This window comes from Spinacia oleracea, chromosome 4, assembly GCF_020520425.1.
Source record: "Spinacia oleracea cultivar Varoflay chromosome 4, BTI_SOV_V1, whole genome shotgun sequence".
NCBI classification, from domain to species: domain Eukaryota; kingdom Viridiplantae; phylum Streptophyta; class Magnoliopsida; order Caryophyllales; family Amaranthaceae; genus Spinacia; species Spinacia oleracea.
The window spans coordinates 144146669-144167849 of NC_079490.1; the positions used below are offsets into that span (position 1 = coordinate 144146669).

A 21181-nucleotide genomic window follows, 5' to 3' on the forward strand; every position below is an offset into this window, starting at 1 on the left:
ACAATATTTCCGTTTCCGGCAATATTTCCGATTCCGGCAATATTTCTATTTCCGATAATATTTTCCGATACGTACCATGTTTCCGTTTCCGGCAACATCTACGACTTGGATAATATTTATATTTCCGATACGATCCATATTTCCGTTTCCGGCAATATCATCGTTTCCGGAGTATTCATTTGCTTGCCTTTGACGATCTCAACTCCCACTGAAACCCAGATCCGTCGATTCCGAATATCCATAGATGGAGTATTTAATGCCATTAAATACTTGATCCGTTTACGTACTATTTGTGTGACCCTACGGGTTCAGTCAAGAATAAGCTGTGGATTAATATCATTAATTCCACTTGAACTGAAGCGGCCTCTAGCTAGGCATTCAGCTCACTTGATCTCACTGAATTATTAACTTGTTAATTAATACTGAACCGCATTTATTAGACTTAACATTGAATGCATACTTGGACCAAGGGCATTATTTCCTTCAGTCTCCCACTTGTCCTTAGGGACAAGTGTGCATTTCCTAATTCCTTTGTCGCTCGATGCTTGCTCTTGAACATAAGGTAAGAGTTGTCATCCTTATTATGTCCAGAGGTGTTCCTCGGTTTCAGAGTTCAACTGATCAAATAAACAGATAATCATAGCCTATGATTCATCCGAGCACGGCCATGCATTTCACAGTTTCTAGCTCTCCGAGTGGCCTTGTACAACTTTTAAGCATCTCATCCCGATTTATGGGAGGACAATCCCAATCTTGCGATCTTGAGATTAGACTTCGTTTGATAGGTGATTACCTGAGCGTTGCCTTTATAGCCTCCTTTTACGGTGCGACGGTTGGTCAACGTCAAAGCAACCAGTTCTCAAACAAGTAATCTCAAATCACTCAGGTATTGAGGATTTAGTGTCTAATAATTTTAATGAAATTTACTTATGACAGATTTTCATCTCTTACAGTAAAGTTTCATAGGTCTTGTCCGATACTAGTCTTCCCAAAGTAAGTATCTATGCAAATGATTATGACATTGCCATGTCCACATAGTTCAAGAAACAGAACTACTAGTCATCTTGCATTCTAGTCGTCTAACATTTTCTATGCGTCCAATTTTATAGAAAACTCCGACTAGGGACCATTTTCAACCTTTGACATTCAAGTTCACTTGATAGACATTTATTAGTCACAGGACTGGTCCTGACAGTCTATCTTGAATATATCGTCAAATTGAAGGGACTCATCATTTAATAAACCACAAATTAAATGGAAAAATGAATTCTTTTCATTTATTGTGAATGATTAACCAATAATGTTTTACAAAGATTTAAACTCTAAAACTTTAAAACATTAAACAGAGACATCAAAGCCATTCTCCAATATGCTTGATTCCCATAGCTGCAGTGTGCGAGTTGTGCTTCGCCTGCGGCAGAGGTTTAGTCAATGGATCTGATATGTTGTCATCAGTTCCAATTTTGCTTATCTCGACTTCTTTTCTTTCAACGAACTCTCGTAGAAGGTGAAATCTACGAAGTACATGCTTGACTCTCTGGTGGTGTCTAGGCTCCTTTGCCTGTGCAATAGCTCCGTTATTATCACAATACAGGGCTATTGGTCCTTTAATGGAGGGGACTACACCAAGTTCACCTATGAACTTCCTTAGCCATATAGCTTCCTTTGCTGCTTCATGTGCAGCAATGTACTCCGCTTCAGTTGTAGAATCCGCAATGGTGCTTTGCTTAGCACTTTTCCAGCTTACTGCTCCTCCGTTGAGGCAGAAGACAAACCCAGACTGTGATCTGAAATCATCTTTGTCGGTTTGGAAACTTGCGTCCGTATAGCCTTTAACAATTAATTCATCATCTCCACCATAGACCAGGAAGTCATCTTTGTGCCTTTTCAGGTACTTCAGAATATTCTTGGCAGCAGTCCAATGCGCCTCTCCTGGGTCTGACTGGTATCTGCTCGTAGCACTGAGTGCGTACGCAACATCCGGGCGTGTACATATCATAGCATACATTATTGAACCAATCAATGATGCATATGGAATCCCATTCATTCGTCTACGCTCATCAAGTGTTTTTGGGCACTGAGTCTTGCTTAGAGTCATTCCATGAGACATGGGTAGGTAGCCTCGCTTGGAGTCCGCCATCTTGAACCTATCAAGCACCTTATTGATATAAGTGCTTTGACTAAGTCCAATCATCTTTTTAGATCTATCTCTGTAAATCTTGATGCCCAATATGTACTGTGCTTCTCCTAGATCTTTCATCGAAAAACATTTCCCAAGCCAAATCTTGACAGAGTTCAACATAGGAATGTCATTTTCGACAAGTAATATGTCGTCGACATATAATACTAGGAAAGCAATTTTGCTCCCACTGACCTTCTTGTATACACAAGATTCGTCTGCGTTCTTGATGAAACCAAAGTCACTGACTGCTTCATCAAAACGTATATTCCAGCTCCTGGATGCCTGCTTCAATCCGTAGATTGACTTCTTTAGCTTGCATACCTTTTTAGCATTCTTTGGATCCTCAAAACCTTCAGGCTGTGTCATAAACACAGTTTCTGTTAAAACGCCGTTTAAGAAAGCAGTTTTGACATCCATCTGCCATATTTCGTAATCGTAATATGCAGCGATTGCTAACATTATCCGAATAGACTTTAGCATTGCAAATGGTGAAAAGGTTTCATCGTAATCCACACCGTGGACTTGCCTGTAACCTTTTGCAACCAATCTAGCTTTGAAAACTTCAAGTTTCCCATCCTTGTCCTTTTTCAGTTTGAAAACCCATTTGCTTCCAATGGCTTGGTAGCCATCTGGCAAATCGACCAAATCCCATACTTGGTTTTCAGACATGGAGTCTAATTCAGATTGCATGGCTTCTTGCCATTGCTTGGAGCTAGGGCTCGTCATAGCTTGTTTGTAAGTCGCAGGTTCATCACTTTCAAGTAATAGAACGTCATAGCTCTCGTTCGTCAAAATACCTAAGTACCTTTCCGGTTGAGATCTATATCTTTGCGATCTACGCGGGGTAACATTTCTAGATTGACCATGATTCTCACCAGATTCTTCTAAAGATCTCCGAGTTTCATCCTGAATGTCATCTTGAGCATTCTCTAGAGTTTGTTGTTCGACTCGAATTTCTTCGAGGTCTACTTTTCTCCCACTTGTCATTTTGGAAATGTGATCTTTCTCCAAAAAGACACCATCTCGAGCAACAAACACTTTGTTCTCAGATGTATTGTAGAAGTAATACCCCTTTGTTTCCTTTGGATAGCCCACAAGGATACATTTGTCAGATTTTGGATGAAGTTTGTCTGTAATCAATCGTTTGACGTATGCTTCACATCCCCAAATCTTCAGAAAAGACACATTTGGAGGCTTTCCAAACCATAATTCGTATGGAGTCTTTTCGACAGCTTTAGACGGAGCTCTATTTATAGTGAGTGCAGCTGTATTTAGTGCATGTCCCCAAAATTCTAATGGAAGTTTGGCCTGACCCATCATTGACCTGACCATGTCTAGCAAGGTTCTGTTCCTCCGTTCCGACACACCGTTCCATTGTGGTGTTCCAGGAGGAGTCAATTCTGATAGAATTCCACATTCTTTCAGATGGTCATCAAATTCATAGCTCAGATATTCACCGCCTCTATCAGACCGCAGTGCCTTAATCTTCTTGCCTAATTGATTCTCTACTTCACTCTGAAATTCCTTGAATTTGTCAAAGGATTCAGACTTATGCTTCATTAGGTAGACATAACCATATCTACTGAAGTCATCAGTGAAAATGATAAAGTAGCTGAAACCACCTCTAGCATTTGTACTCATTGGTTCACATACATCTGTATGGATTAAACCCAATAGTTCATTTGCTCTTTCTCCAACTTTAGAGAAAGGTTGCTTTGTCATTTTGCCAAGTAAACATGATTCGCATTTACCATAATCCTCTAAGTCAAATGGTTCTAGAATTCCTTCCTTTTGAAGTCTTTCTAAGCGTTTCAAGTTTATATGGCCTAATCGACAATGCCACAGATAGGTGAGATCTGAATCATCCTTTTTGGCCTTTTTGGTATTTATGTTATATACTTGTTTGTCGTGATCTAATAAATAAAGTCCATTGACTAATCTAGTAGATCCATAAAACATCTCTTTAAAATAAAACGAACAACTATTGTCTTTTATTAAAAAGGAAAATCCCTTAGCATCTAAGCAAGAAACTGAAATGATGTTTTTAGTAAGACTTGGAACATGGAAACATTCTTCCAGTTCCAAAACTAGCCCGGAGGGCAACGACAAATAGTAAGTTCCTACAGCTAATGCAGCAATCCGTGCTCCATTTCCCACTCGTAGGTCGACTTCACCCTTGCTTAACTTTCTACTTCTTCTTAGTCCCTGTGGATTGGAACATAAGTGTGAGCCACAACCTGTATCTAATACCCAAGAAGTTGAATTAGCAAGTATACAGTCTATAACGAAAATACCTGAAGATGGAACGACTGTTCCGTTCTTCTGATCTTCCTTTAGCTTCAAGCAATCTCTCTTCCAATGCCCCTTCTTCTTGCAGTAGAAGCATTCGAATTCAGAAGTGGGTTGACTGACCTTCCTCTTTACAGATTTGGCGCCAGTTTGCTTAGTTGGGCTGGCCTTGTTGCCACCTTTCTTAGCATTCCTCTTCTTTCCAGATTTCTTGAACTTGCCCCCACGCACCATAAGCACATCCTGCTTATCACTTTTGAGCGTCTTTTCAGCGGTCTTCAGCATACCGTGAAGCTCAGTGAGCGTTTTGTCCAGACTATTCATACTGTAGTTCAGTTTGAACTGATCATACCCGCTATGAAGAGAATGGAGGATGGTGTCTATAGCCATTTCCTGAGAAAATTTCTGATCCAGCCGACTCATATTCTCAATGAGTCCAATCATTTTGAGAACATGTGGACTTACGGGCTCGCCTTTCTTAAGCTTGGTCTCAAGAATTTGCCTATGAGTCTCGAATCTTTTGACTCGAGCCAGATCTTGGAACATGTTCTTCAACTCACTGATGATTGTGAAAGCATCTGAGTTGATGAACGTTTTCTGCAGATCCGCACTCATGGTGGCGAGCATTAGACATTTCACATCCTTGTTGGCATCAATACAACGATTGAGGGCTGCCTGAGTGACCCCGTCGCCTGCGGCTTCGGGCATCGCCTCTTCTAGGACATACTCCTTTTCTTCCTGCATAAGAACTATTTGCAAGTTCCTTTGCCAGTCAAGGAAGTTTTTCCCGTTCAACTTCTCCTTTTCGAGAATTGATCGAATGTTGAATGAATTGTTGTTTGCCATATTAAAAACTACAATTGAAAAGAATAAACAAATAAATAACCATTCACAGTTTCTCTTAATAAACTTAAATTCTAGCATACATGCATAATTCAATGTTTATTAAGCATTTTATTCAAGTTATGTGTTCCGGCAGGTGAGAATAAAATGATTCCAAGATCCTAAAATCATTGAAGAACTAAGCACAGTTTGTCGACTTAATCCTAAAACATCTTAGGTAAGCAAAAGCCTTTTGCTAATAGTCTAGAAACTATTCTTGGTTGATAGGTACGTTTAAGAACTTATTAGGTAAACCTATCGATTTTGCCACGACATAAAAGGACTCCTTACTTATATCGTTGAGTTTCACCAAAACTAACATGTACTCACAATTATTTGTGTACCTTGCCCCTTTAGGACCAATAAGTAACACCTCGCTGAGCGAAAACTATTACTAGATTGATGTAAAGGATATCCAAGCAAGTGTATATTTTGGCATGGCACCTTTTAACTCAATTTTTAAGTTTGGAACTTAAGGCTCTTACTATGTTGGTTAGATTTTAAGTGAACTAAATCCTTAATCATGCAACATAATCAAGCTTTTGATCTCATGCCTTTTAAGACATATTTAAAAGCAATAAATAACTTAAAACATGCATAAGATAAATGTGATCTAGTATGGCCCGACTTCATCTTGAAGCTTTAACTTCAAAGTCCGTCTTGAAAATCTCCGTGGGAGGCACCATTTTCTTCAAATAGGATAAGCTATAATTAAAACTAATTACAACTATTTGATGGTACGCAGACCATATTTGAATTGAAAAACAACTTTGGTACTTTAGACCAATTACATTCAAATTAATGGTACGCAGACCATATTTTCTATCCTATTTGGGCCATACTAGTCACTTCATAACCTGCAAAACAGTACATATACAATATATACCATTCACCCATTCATTATCATGAATGGCCCACATAGCTGGTTAGTAAAACACATTATGCATCACGTAAACATTTGCAGCAATTAATCAAGGGCACCAATAATCTACCAATTATTCAGTCCTTATTAATTCTAATCAAGTTGTTTTAACCTTAAGGATTTGTAGACCTAATCAAGAGTTTATGACTAAAAGGGCTCCCACTTAAACCAATAAATTCATATGCTTTACTAATTTTAAACATAAAAATGTATTTCTAGTCTAACCGGAAACATACAAATTTAATTAAAATTTAAAGCTTATATAAATTTATAATTGAATCCAAAAAGTTTAATTTAATTTCAGTCGTATTTAAATTAATTCATGATTTTAATTTTAGTAAAATAATTAGAATAAATAAAATTTATTATAATTACAATATTCAAAATTAAAATCCAAGAAAATAATTTAAATTATTAATTTTAAAATTAATTAAAATTACGTAAACTGAAAATTTCAAATTAAAATTTCAAAACGATCTAATCGCAACGCAAACACCTCACGCATCACACGCCCAAGGGTCACACGCACACAGCCATCGCTGGCCATGTGCGCGCAGCCCATGCGCTGCGTCGCATAGCTGCTGCTTCTACCCTTCGCAAGCCATCGCGCGAGCTGGTGCTCGCTGAGCGCGCGCCAGCGCTCGATGCACGCGAGCCATCGCTCGCTGCGTTCGCTCGCTAGCGCTCACTGCACGCGGGCCAGCGCTCGCCAGCGCATGATGTGCGCGCTCGCTAGCGCTCGCTTGGTGCGAGCCAGCGCTCGCTGCGCGCGGCATCGACGCTGGGCGCAGCACTCGTGGCACGCGAGCTTGCGCTCGCTGCGCGCGAGGCTGCGCGCGCTTGCGCGAGGCAGTGCTCGTTGTGGCGCAGCTCGCTTGCTGCCCACACGCGACTGCCGTGCCTTGCCTTCGCCCATGCCCATTCGTCCATTGCTCATAGCCCACGATACAAGGCAGGGCTGCTGCCTTGTGCTCGTGCACCATGCCCTTGCTCATTGCATTCGTGCCGCATGGGCGACGAGCTCCCTTGCTCGTCGTCACATGCCCGCACTATACAACACCCCTTAAGGGTAACACGTAGCGTCCATTGCTTTGTGCGTGCAAGTTATATGAACGAATCGCATAAAATTTAAAAAATTTATATTTAAAATTAATGACAAATTAATAAATTAATATTAATTTCATAATTTTAGGGCGAAAAATAGAAAATTTATTATTCAATTGATTTCCGATTAACATGGATTCAAGTCTAGGTCATAAAAATTTAAATTTTATCATAAATTTACAATTTTTATGGTGGTTTTTAATCATAGGTATCTAATTAAATTATAATTAATTATGAAAATCAAATTAATTCTAAATTATTCTAATTTTCAACAAATTAATCATAATTACAAATTAGATTGCATAATTAACAAGGCTAGGCATTCAAACTTGTTAAACATATACAGTAGGTCAATAAAAAATTCAAGATTTAACAACAAGAATCGCAAATATTTAATTTAACATCTTAAATTTACGAAATTTTGCATTCGAAAAACTAAAACCTCCGAAAAGTCATAGTTAGGCTTCGAATTTAAGAATTCTGGGTTCGGCCGAAAAATACTAATTTTGTCAAAATTTTAGAATGCCTTTTACATGCGGAATTGACACAAAAATCACTCGATTTGGATTAGTAACGAAGAAACTGCCGAAAAACTGCGTACGTATAATTAAATAAACGCAATTTGCAATTAATTAACAATTACGAAAATTAATCACCCCTTTTAATTCTTGCAAATTTGTAATATTTAACCATGTTCATGCAATTTAGAGTATGAAAATAATAAGAGGCTCGTGATACCACTGTTAGGTTATGATACATATGACAATTCATAAATCATGCGGAAACAACCATTTAGCCAGGAATACATATTATTTACACATAATCATATAGCATAATTTAGATGCATACTCTTTGTTGTGTGCCTTCCCTAGCTGCGCCCGAACCGAACAAGAACAAGTCTTTAGGACTCCAAGTGTCGTCCCTCCGTAGATAGTCCACAGCACGTCCGGATCCGCCTTAAGATTGACCAACTAGAATCGCCCTTAAGGTACTAGAATTTTCGGCACTCTTAGGTAAGAAATATGACTGAATTTTTCTCTCAAAACTCACTTTGAATACTTTAAAACTCGTTATAAATTGTGAACCCAGGCCACATATTTATAGGGGTATGGAAAGAGAATTGGAATCCTACTAGGATACGAAGTAATTAAATTAGAATCCTAGTGGAACTCTTATTTAATTAATTTATCTTTTAGGATTAGGAATTTAATCATTAAACGAATTCTATACGCTTTAGGATTCGAGTAACACACTTCGAGTAATACGCTAGCACCGCACGCAGGCCTTGCGGCCCACGCACAGCGCCAGCCCACTCGTCGCAGCCCCGCGCGCGCGCCCAAGCTTCGGCTGGGCCTGGCTTTTGCGCTGGGCCTGGTCGCATGCTTGGCGTGTGGTTGTTGCGCTTGGCTTGCTGGGCGATGGCCCGGCTTCGTGCTGGGCCTTCGTCTGGCAGGCCTCGTCCGATGTTAATTCGTACGATACGCTTCCGATTAAATTCTCGATTCCGGAATTCATTTCCGATACGAACAATATTTAATATTTCCGATTCCGGAATTAATTTCCGTTTCGAACAAATATTTAATATTTCCGTTTCCGGAATTATTTTCCGATTCCGATAATATTTCCGATTCAGACAATATTTCCGTTTCCGGCAATATTTCCGATTCCGGCAATATTTCTATTTCCGATAATATTTTCCGATACGTACCATGTTTCCGTTTCCGGCAACATCTACGACTTGGATAATATTTATATTTCCGATACGATCCATATTTCCGTTTCCGGCAATATCATCGTTTCCGGAGTATTCATTTGCTTGCCTTTGACGATCTCAGCTCCCACTGAAACCCAGATCCGTCGATTCCGAATATCCATAGATGGAGTATTTAATGCCATTAAATACTTGATCCGTTTACGTACTATTTGTGTGACCCTACGGGTTCAGTCAAGAGTAAGCTGTGGATTAATATCATTAATTCCACTTGAACTGAAGCGGCCTCTAGCTAGGCATTCAGCTCACTTGATCTCACTGAATTATTAACTTGTTAATTAATACTGAACCGCATTTATTAGACTTAACATTGAATGCATACTTGGACCAAGGGCATTATTTCCTTCAGATCCTACTTTGGATCGATGAAGGGAGGTAGGATCGGATCGGTAGAATCGGATCGTAGGATCGTAAGATCCTACTAAATAATAAAAATAATGGTTATATTATTAAAATGAAATGTACAATCATGTATTCATGTAATCTCAATACTTAAATATCAATTTTTGCTCACATAAGATTAATACTTGTGTAGATACAAGAGCAATTAATAAGATATGCGCAAGGTTGTTGAAATTATATGAATTTCTGTACTTTTAAGTGAATAAGATACTTTTTTGTAACCAATTTATTGATAGAAAAGTATGATATTTCTAATGATATGTGATTATGAACTATTTAGTAATAAAAAATTTGTTACGGAGTATCTTGAAATATTGTATGTTGGATCGGATCGTTGGATCGGATCGTATTAAGATCCCACCACTCAAATTTCTTATCGAGGTAGGATCGTAAGATCCACACATATTAAGATCCTACCTAAGATCCGGATCGGTGACGTGTTTTTGGATCGTAGAATCGTAGGATCGTAATAATTTCATTTAAACGGCTCCCACTTAAACCAATATTTAAATTTGGACCTTTAATTTTAAATATTCAAACTCGCGGCCCGTCCCAAATCATAAATAAAATAATGAAAACGTCCACTATTAGTCCCTTCGTGCAAATATAAGCTCAAAGCCCAACAATTAGGCCTTAAAAGTTAAAGCGGAGCAAAATTACACATTCTAATGCATCGTGGGCTAGGCAAGCGCCCAACACAAAACAATGCGCAGTGCATCGCAATAACGTACCAGCGCGCAGGCACGAAGGCCCACGTCGTTGCACGAAGCCCAACAACATCGCACAAGGTTGGCGCCCCTAGTGCCACTGCCTGCCGCTCTCTCCCTCACCCAGCGATGCCGAGGCTCGTAGCCCATGGCACGCTGCCAACAGGCACATCGCGCACCGCAAGGCCAGCGCCCATGGGCCTGCCTGCGTGTCGCGTGTTGCTCGTCCCTTTCGTCCTCACACGGACATCAGCCACCCTCGCCTTGTGCGGGTGGCTTGCTCGTCCGATTATTTTTAAAAAAATGTTCGAAACGACAAATTGCATGAATTATATGTTTCATAATATTAACAATTCCAATCATTTTAATTACGAAAATAATAAAGTAGGTGATTTAATTAAATTTCAAACAATCCAATTCACAATCTAGGCTAACGAATATTCAAATTTAACGAACGATGAACATAATTTTTTTTTGAATAGCTTTGATAATCCAATCCAAACATTTAAATCGTTCTAAACATTTAAATTCAGATTTTTTTTTTATCAAATTTGATTTAGGTGATTGATTAAAATTAACGAATCCGATCAAAATTTTAATCCTTGAATTTTTAAACATGTCATTTAAACATGAAATCATTCCCCTTCTCACCTAAATAAATTTTTAGATCTAACCAATTAATAAAATTAATTTTCGATCTAAAATCCATTAATCTAGGTTAAATTGGGATTAGGGTTTATAATTAAAATTTACGAACTAAAAAATTACCATAGGTTCATAATATTATAAAAACATTAGGACAAAATTTCAATTAATTATAAGTTGATTTGGTTGCATAATTAATTGAAAAACGTATCAAAATTAATGATTTAATTCATTAAACAACAAAAATGCCCAAATAATCAAACTTCGGGGCCTGTTTTTGACATTCTGTACTCATGAGTTGATTTTAAAATGCTGTTTCCAATCATATTAGGGTCAGAAAAGTCGAAATTCCGACACTTTATGAATACAAAACCCTTTTCTACGATTCATCTAATAATCAAGAAAATATTCGAAAAGGCACGAAATAATTCAGAAAAATTCGATAATATCAAAAACATATAAACATGCTAAAAATTGCTTAATTATATGAAGTTCTGATACAACTGTAGGGGTTTACAATCAAATACATAACATGATAGCGGAATAACCCCAAAGTCAGGAAATAAGTATAAAGCAGAGATTAAGCAATACATACGTTTGTAGCGTGTTTTCCACTTTTGTCAACAAACACAAACAAGAACTCCAAATCGTAGTTCCTCTACTTGGTTCACCGATAGTGCAGATCCGCCTTAATTGTTGATAGCTTAGATCTCGATCAAGGTTTGAAGCTTTTGGGAAATATTCAACAATGGAGGCAAAAGAGAAATTAGGGTTTTCTCTTTTAGGGCTGTGAATAATCGGAATTAGTTAGTTGGAAAAAACTATGTACATAGGTTATTAAAATAACCTAATAAGCAACAAAGCTAACCGACCGAAGCTAAGGGCTTCGACCGGCCAATAGGCCCACAAGGAATGCGAGCACACAGCCGGCGCAGCAGCTGCTGCTCCCTAGCGCGCGCGTCCAAGCAGCAAGGCTATGGGCCAGCGCTGCTTGCTTGCGCGCTGCGCCCATGGCCCTTGCGCTTCATGCGGTCGGCTCGTGGGTTGCTTTCGTGTTGCGATTAAATTACCTTTCGACAATTTATTTATCGCTTCGTACTTGACGATCCAATGTCGTACGATACGATTATTCGTTTTGCCTAGCTTACAAACATACGCAATACAATATACGATTTCACGATCCAATGTTAAATCGTATAATTATGTTTTCCGAACTAATTTCCCTAAAAGCCATTAAATGAATTTTCGATTCATTAAATACAACGATCTGTTTCCTGTCATTGGTGTGATCTTGTAGGTTCAGTCAAGAGTAAGCTGTGAGCCTAATAAGGATTAGAACTCACTGATTAGAAGCATTGCTCCAGCTAGCTGTTCCGATCACTTGATCTTACTGAATTAATTATTCGTAATTAATCTGAACCTTGGTATTACACTAATGCACCTTTGGTGAATGACATATTTCCTTCACTGCTCGTGCTACTGCGCGCAGGTGGGCAACCTTGCTGTTGTTGCCTTGCGCGTGGTTGTGCGGGCAGGCGTGGCTCGACGCACAAAAGGAGAGGAGGGAATAAAGAGAGTGTCGAGTGAGGAGAGAGAAAAAGAGAGTTTAGAGCTTATTAAACTTCGTGGGGGTTTTGACTGGGTGTCAAGGGGTACTTATAGGTTTCGTATCCTTTATTAGGCCAGATTTTAGAAGTCTCCTTTCGGGCTTCATTAAATAAGGACTGGGCTTGCTTTAATTTGTTTGAGCTTGAAATAACAATTGGGCTAAGCCAGCTAGAATTGTTTAAAATCTTTTTGATGATTTAAAATCCAATTTAAATTCCCCAACTTAAAATAAAAATCGTTTTCTCTCCAATTAAAAATAATAAATATTTTTAATTATAAAATACATTAAAATAAATATTTAAATGCAACTTTAATTTATAAACTCTACAAAAATGCTTTATAAATATAATTAAATATATTTATAATTACTTAAAAATACGGGGTATTACAGTGAAGGTTGTCGGACCCCAAAGATGGGATGAGGGGTGGTTGAGAGATGGGGTGAGACCGTGAGAGGGTTTGTTTTTAAAGGGGAAAATAGTTCTTTTCGCATATTATAATGCAGGCGCGTATGAAGTCGCTAAAGCGCAGTTTTTGGAAAGGGTGTTTGGAAAAAAAAACGGGTGTCGTTTAACAACCCCTTTTATATATTAGCAAAATTTTAAGTTAAACTAGTATTTGAACAATGCCAATTCTTATTTACACATGGTATACAATAAAATTGTAAGACATATGTAATGTTAGCCTAAAATACTCAAAAGTTACCCCAATATAAGTAGAATTATGTTATTAATTTTTTAGTGATAATTTTTTATTTTAAATAACAATTTTTACTTCAAATTACTCATAATGCATAAAGGTAATAATTTAACCCTTTAAGAAGTTTATTCATCAAAAACCGATTCTTAATATAAAAAGTTAATCGATCATAACATGTTAAAAATTACTAAAAATTGAGTAAAATGATCCCGAATACATGCAAGAAAAAAAAAGGAGTATTGATTTAGAATCACCTCATTTTTTGACAAAATAAGTTCATTGATAAATTGACTTTCACTACCTACAAAAAAACACAGTTTTGTTTTTTACCACCTACTAATTTCAAAATTTGATTTTAACGAGTAAAAAATGAATGAATTTTACCATCTTTTAACGGGAAAGTTGACGGAAGTTTTTCGTGGGGCCACTATAATGGCTAATTTAGGATTTGCTTGTAAATTTCCACGATTTTATCTATACAACATAGAGCTATCGGTGAGAATAAGTAAAAGAAAAATAAAGAGGTTGATTTTATGTGTAAGAATGTTAAAAGAAGTGAATTGAAGTGAAATAGGGGAGAAAAGAAGAAAAATAGTGGAAAATTATAAGGGTAAATGATAGAGTTGGCAGTCTTTGACACGACATGACATGAACACGAAGTATTGAGAGAAAACACGAAGTTGACACGACACGGCATGAAATCAACACGAACATGACCCTTTAGGATTTTCATGTCATCAAATACTAATATTATTTCAGATTTATTAAAAAATAAAAATAGATAAATAAATACCCGGTAAAAGATAATAAGAGATAAAGATAAATAAAACTCAGTAATAGATAATAATAGAAAAATAAAAATAGATAAATAACGATCCGGTAAAAGATAATAAGAGATAAAGATAAATAAAATTCAGTAAAAGATAATAAAAGAAAAATAAAATTAGATAAATAAAGACACAGTAAAAGATAATAAGAGATAAAGATAAATAAAACTCAGTAAAAGATAGTAAGAGAAAAATAAAAATAGATAAATAACGACCCGGTAAAAGATAATAAGAGATAAATATAAATAAAACTCAGTGAAAGATAATTAAAGAAAAACAAAAGTAGATAAATAAAGACCCGATAAAAGATAATAAGAGATAAATTTTGAATTTTTTAATACATAAATAAAGACCCGTTAAAACTGTCATACTAATCTATCCCTAGCATTTAAAAAGGAAAACCATATTTACTTAGATGACATGTGTCAACACATTTGATTAGATGACACGTGTCATCCATTCTTTCCTCCAACAATTTGGTTTTTTATTTTATTTTTTTCTTTGTTGTTTGATATATTATACAATTCTAATCGCCCTTTTCACTCCATCTTTCTCATACAATCTATTCATTCAATATTTTCTACTCCATCTTCCCGATTAACACTCAGTATTAATACACTATTAATTTATGTATTATTTCAACTTTCTAAATTTACATCTATTTAAATCATATATCCTCTAAAATTACAAGCTCAATAAAATTAGAACTAAAAAAGATAGACTAAATAACCGCCCGTTCTTTGAACGGGCTCAAAAGCTAGTTGATTATAAAAACAATCAAGGTTCTCATTATCGCTTAGAAAAATGAATTTAACCCGTGCATCGCACAGGCTTTAAATCTTATGCAATTATTTTGCTTTTTAGATAGTTTTGTTAAATTTTGTAAACAACACGAAATCGACACGAGATCAAACACGAACATGACCCTACACGACACGTTTGCCAACTCTAATGAATGAAATGTGGGCTCCACTAAAGAATTTTGGACGAAATAAGTTAAATGGTGGAAATTTTCTTTTTTAATATTTATAAATGATAAAATCAAATTTGAAATTAATTTTTAGATGGTAAAAATTAATTTATTCTGAATATTTCAAGTAAAAAATATCGAATTCCCTTTAAAAAAAAGTAAAAAAAATAATTAATTCGAAGTGCTATCGCGGGGTGTAGATTTTTTAAGTTTTCAAAATTTTCTCAGCATTGGCAATCTGCAACAGTGGAAGGCCGCGGACTCCTGATTTTCTCCGGCAGATTTGAAAATCAATCAAGGTCTCTTCTCTCAGTCTCTTCTATCTATTTCCTCTCTCCCTTCGTCTATTTTATTTTCCAAGCCCTCTTTATTCCGTTCATTCTTCGAATTGTTTTTTCATTTTACACAAGGATGATATTGCTAGGGTTAGAAATCAGATTGCTTTGAAATTTCAATTGCAATTCATAGAGCGAGGAAATACTTTTATCATTGATTTTTTTTTGGCAATCGCATCTTCATTTCAGTTGCATTGCATTGAATTGATTATTGCACCTCATCATTTACATTTTATTTTATTTTTTGCATTTTTTTTTGGTGAATTGGAACACATTTGATTGCATGTTTAAGAATTGGGTGAGATGTGGTTCATATTTCGTGGAATTAATTATTAATTGATTTTGAATTCCTTTAGGGTAATAGGTTGACCAGAGAGCTGCGAAGATGGCAACGGAGTCTTCTGAGGGAGAGGATGAAGGAAAACTTGTGGGAGGCAGCAAGGATTTAATTGTGGATGGTGACCTGCGAGAAATGACAAAAAATGCAGCTTGGAGTGTTAGTTCTTGCAAGCCTGGTAATGGAGTTCAGTGCCTCCGAGATGATAATTCCGAAACCTATTGGCAGTTAAGAAACTCTACATTTCTCTTTAAAACCTTAGAGTGTGTATTTTTAGGTGTCACCTAATATTTTGTGAAATTAAAATTTCAGATCTGATGGAGCACAACCTCATCTGATAAACATTCAATTTCAGAAGAAAGTGAAATTGCAAGTAATAAAATAGATATTCCTCTTGTTGTTGTTGTTGTTGTATTTCTGCAGCCTTGTAACTCACTTTTGCCTTAAACTGATATGGTTCCAGCTTATTGTGCTCTATCTCGATTTCAAGCTTGATGAGAGCTACACACCTAGCAAGATCTCTATTAGAGCTGGCGATGGCTTTCATAACATGAAGGTAACTTTCGAACATTGAACTTTTTGGATATTATGGTTCCCAGTTAATATTATGCCCTCATTTTCCCTTTTGAGTTAATACCTACTCCCTCCGTATTTATTTAAGAGATACACTTGGCCGGACACGGTTATTAAGAAAAAAAATTGAATGAAATAAAGTAATAAAACAAGTGGGGTTGAGTAGATATTTTAATAAGAAAAATAAGTGGGGACCATGTCATTTTAGGGAGTGGGGGGTGGGGGTGGGGTGTAGATATATTATTTAATTAGATGGAGGGGTTGATAAGTTACCAAAAATGGCAAGTGTATCTCTTAAATAAATACGGCCGGAAAAGGCAAGTGTATCCCTTAAATAAATACAGAGGGAGTATGTTACTCGAACTCTTTGTTTCACCTCAAGTACCCGTGTCGGATCCTTGACAATTTGACCGATAATATTCTGACTATTTTATCAAATTACAATGCAACTATTTTATTTTTCCTTTTACATCTATGTAGGAAATAAAAGCTGTGGAGCTAGTCAAGCCAGCTGGTTGGGTGTACATCTCGTTATCCGGAAATGATGCGCGGTGAGATATTCTGACTAAAATTATTGTCCAACTTTGGTATAGTTGCTCTTCTGGCAGTAGTGTGAACTGAATTCACTTTGCATCACATTTTATGGTCTTTCCAGTTACTTCTAATGTAAATCATGATTGAAGCATTGAACCTGTAAACTTACATTTGAATTTGTGTCCTGATGTGACTTCCCTTCAGCATCAAAAGCTTGGGAGTTAGTAATGAACAGAGTTGTGTGAACTGAATTCACTTTGCATCACATTTTATGGTCTTTCCAGTTACTTCTAATGTAAATCATGATTGAAGCATTGAACCTGTAAACTTACATTTGAATTTGTGTCCTGATGTGACTTCCCTTCAGCATCAAAAGCTTGGGAGTTAGTAATGAACAGAGTTGAACAATTTCTCATAGGTACTTCTATAGTCAATTAGTCATAGACTCATAGCAAAGGTTCCTGACGAGGTTGTAGTCTGGTGGTTCTGTGGAATTAATTGTTCAGTATTTAGAATCTCCAAAGTTTTTGGAGCGTGAAAGAACGCACAGAAAGATGTGTTCTTTCTCTGGAGATTGAATGTGTGTAGAGATTTTATTGGATTTTGGAGCTGTAAGGTTCTTATATCTGTACTAGCTTTCTAGTATAGGGACTAGAAGTGGTACTCAACACCATGGCATTATCCATTTTATCTGTGAATACAAGTCTAGAAAAAGATTTCTTTTTTATTTCTTTCTTGTATGACTGGCTGGAAATGGAAGATTTGCTGAAGATGAAAATTTCTGCAAGAATGGACACTGCTTAAGTCAAGAGCACAGATCTTAAGCGAACCTTCTGCGGTCAAGTCTTCCCCTTGGAGTTGGTCCTAGGCTCCCAGCTAATATAGTTTTCTAGTGCCAATCATGGTTACTTCTTGCTTTGCATGAAGATAACAAGTAGTCTCTGAAATATTACCGACTTCATTGCCAGGTAGCACAGCTGTAATGATTATCTGCCCTGTTCTGTTGCAGAGCTATTATTGGCTAGATGCGTAGATTGCTGTCAGTCTATCACTTGTCGGAGTCAATATCTGTACCTCATCTGTCAATGGCTGAAGCCTCTGGTGGTAGTGGGAGTTGACAATTGATTCCTTTTTTAAGTCCCCTTCAGTCTCTGTCTCAATTTATAGTTTTATACTTTCTTGACTTGTTTTGTATTCCTGTATGTCATTTTAAGAGTTATCTCCTTGCATCAAAACCAACTCTCTATATCTTCATGACGTTTCCCCATTTAATTCTGCATAGAAGGTCTATGAACTCTGTCTTCCCCTTACTGTACCTGATCTTTGTGTAATTATGCTGGTAGCTAGATGTTTCTTTGACTAGATCCTTTCCCAACCACTTTTTTGATGTCAACGAGCTGCAACAGTTCATAGATTTGGTCCAAAAGTGGATAATCCTGTGTTCTGTCAGTTTTACTCCTGCTGCTTTATCTATACTATATCTCATTGTATGCCTTACTCTTATCGATTAGCCTCTGCTTTAGCTATGGGAACACCCCACATTCTCGCCTCAGAATTGAAATGCACGAAAGTGAATACTCCGCATTAGTTTACATTAGTGATTTAAAAGTGGTGTAATTTGAACACCTTTTTCCTTACCGAATTTCTGACAGATATTCTGCATTTTCACAGGGAAACTTTTGTTAATACTTTCATGCTGCAAATTGCTGTATTGTCAAATCACCTTAACGGAAGGGATACCCATATGCGCCAGATAAAAGTTTATGGACCTCGACCGTATGTTGGAACGCCATTTGGTTTCCCTTAATTTTGCATTTTATTTAACTCCTATTTCTAAATTATCTATGTTTGGCTATGAACTCTGACAGAAATCCTGTTCCGCGTCAGCCATTTCAGTTCACCTCTCCTGAGTTTTTGACATACTCCACTGTCAGATGAGGATAGCGAGAATGAGATGCCACTGTCTCTGTATCATACACTGCTCTGCTATATTTGTTCTTATCATTCCTCCAATGTCAGATGAATTTTTTAAAAAAAAATTATCTTGGCAACCAAGAGATGATGCTGTGATTGCTGATCGGCTGCCTGGCAACCCTTGATTCAGAAGTAAACCATGCACACTGCCAGGATAGCAGGAATTAGCTACGCTTTGAATCGATTCATATGGTATTGCCAAATTAAAATGTACTTGTATAACTGTGGAACATCTGTGTTTATGCTTTTGTCCATAATGCTTAGCAATAGATAGGTATACCTTGTTTGTTCGCCTAAATGAAAAATGAGGTTGTTGATGTGGTTTGTTTCGCGCAATGTTATACTTTGTACATTTGTTCAGTTCTGCACACTTTCTTCCATTTTACTTTGTAGACAGACTAGACATCTATTGAACTTGGAAGCATCACTGTATTACGGAAGGCATAAGAAGGAATCATTACTAATATCAAGTCATGATCTATAATACCTTTTTTTCTAAAATATTTCCCAACTTTAGTAAGTGGGTCACAATCGATAATACTTTAATACGTAAATGAGTAACATATTGGAAACTCCTTCAGTTTCAAGTGAAAACATATGACACCCCAAATCTTATTGTGAAAATAAGTTGACAACTATAATATATTTTGTGTTGCTGTTCGCCGCTTGGTTCGAGTTGTAACGTGGTTTTGAATTACCATGCTGTTGCTATCTATTATTCAACTAATTATAAGGAGTCAAGTTTAAGTTCCGGTGACTTCATAGGTAAATGTAATTTCATTTAGTTGTTTCTTTTAGTACAATTTACTTCATAATATTTGGGAGCCATGCCGGAATTAGAAAGACGTGGTAAAAATTTGGTAAAATTTTCCATTGATGATGGGAAAACTTCAGTATTACTAGAACTTGAATAATGAATATTGATGATGGGAAAACTTTACTATTTGCAAAGATAGAACATCAACTCAAAAGTCTCAAACTACAATTGAAATTACAATTCTGAAAAGTTCCCCATATGGGATATTTCATATTTGCATTGCACTAGATCAACAAAGAGAAACAATTATGCATCATGGTGCATTTAGTTGTATGTGCATTTCCTCGCATTTTCTTACCCATATGCTTTATGTATGAACATGTGAACTTTTTTATGCGAGAGCGTGCACCTTATCCTCGATTGATACATTATAGTTGGATAACATAAAATATGACCAATGCACCATCAAATGCAAACATATAAAAAATATTTATTCTTTCTTAGGCGGTGGTGGCATAGGTGGTCCTTTACCCCTAACACTTATGTAGGTCTGAAGTTGTTTACATAAAGGTTTACAACTTTGTTCACAAATAGCCGTTGTTGCTTGGTGTACTCTCAGACAAACCTCCAAGCACGCATCTGCACATGGCGGAATAGGCGGCGGTGCAGCTCCGGGCGCAACTCCGGATTTTGCTCCAGGTTTTGCTCCAGGTTTTGCACCGGGTTTTGATACAACTCCATTTGTAGGGCCTTCTTGACCGTTGCTTGATTGTGATAATATTAACATGGCCATTAAAATCATCACACACACCCCTTTAATTCCCATTTTTGTGGTCTTCTCCTTTACGAAACACCCCCTTTGCAGGGGTGTTTCTTTTTTTTAAAAGTTTGGGGTAATTCAAGAAGAAGAAAAAAAGTATTTCCGAAGGAATTTAAGAATGTTGTGAAGATTGGATTTTATTGGGAGGATTTTAACAGCTTTTTTAATGGCCTATTAATTAACTAACATTGTTGGAGATTTGTTATTATTAGTTATGATTAGGTAACACTAGCTAGTTGTAGGCTATATATGAAATATGATATAGTTTCCTGATAATTTGTGGTTGTATAACAAATCTACTCATATATAGATGAACATATGCATTATGTGTGGCTTAATATAGTACATTTATCAATTTATTTCATTATTATTTGTAAATAAGAAAATATTTTTTCATATGTAAATACACAATACCCATTTATATTAATTAGAATATTCACAACAAATTTATGCGTTTAAATGTATCATCTAGATTTTAGAGTAACTGTTGTAATCAATTTACTTGAAAAATAACAACTTTATTATCGTATCAAGAGGAGGTGTACTTCGTAGTCATTTTACTTGAAAATTAAGTCGTTTACTTATCTCTTCCTTTCTCATTCAAGGATCCAAATCAAAATGATTAATTAACCATTGAGTCGTCAATTGCTTGAGAACAACCGACAAGGGGGTGCATTGGTCATGGTCTTGCATCTCTTTGCAGATTCACCGCCATTTTTGAGCTAAACGCATAGATCTTGCATAAAAATTCCTTTGGTACTTCCTCCCTAAATAATTAGTGAAATTTAACACTTTGTTTTAGTTAGATTAAACCACTATTTCTTCGACAAATCATATTCTTAC

At 36.5% G+C, this 21181-nt stretch overlaps 1 protein-coding gene across 4 annotated transcripts; it reads left to right on the forward strand.

The window, feature by feature from the left end:
• Positions 1 to 15150: 15150 nt before the first annotated feature.
• Positions 15151 to 19121, forward strand: LOC110795730 (anaphase-promoting complex subunit 10). Of its 4 annotated transcripts, none has more exons than XM_022000747.2 (7): positions 15151 to 15307; positions 15700 to 15907; positions 15993 to 16053; positions 16144 to 16236; positions 16734 to 16804; positions 18459 to 18563; positions 18656 to 19121. In XM_022000747.2, the coding sequence occupies exons 2-7, from the start codon at positions 15729 to 15731 to the stop codon at positions 18723 to 18725; spliced, it is 579 nt and encodes a 192-aa protein (XP_021856439.1). In that variant the 5' UTR covers positions 15151 to 15307; positions 15700 to 15728; the 3' UTR covers positions 18726 to 19121. The 4 variants fall into 4 exon arrangements, with proteins under 4 accessions (XP_021856439.1, XP_021856440.1, XP_056683097.1 ...); XM_022000748.2 differs by having other exon boundaries at positions 18675 to 19121; XM_056827119.1 differs by having other exon boundaries at positions 18684 to 19121.
• Positions 19122 to 21181: the final 2060 nt, after the last annotated feature.

Bases quoted from the DNA above. Each gene is read 5' to 3' on its own strand.
- LOC110795730 (XM_022000747.2), top strand. From the start codon at position 15,729: ATGGCAACGGAGTCTTCTGAGGGAGAGGATGAAGGAAAACTTGTGGGA. The intron at 16,805-18,458 runs GTGAGATATTCT...GCATTTTCACAG, and splicing joins TTATCCGGAAATGATGCGCG to GGAAACTTTTGTTAATACTT. The intron at 18,564-18,655 runs GTATGTTGGAAC...GAACTCTGACAG, and splicing joins AAAGTTTATGGACCTCGACC to AAATCCTGTTCCGCGTCAGC.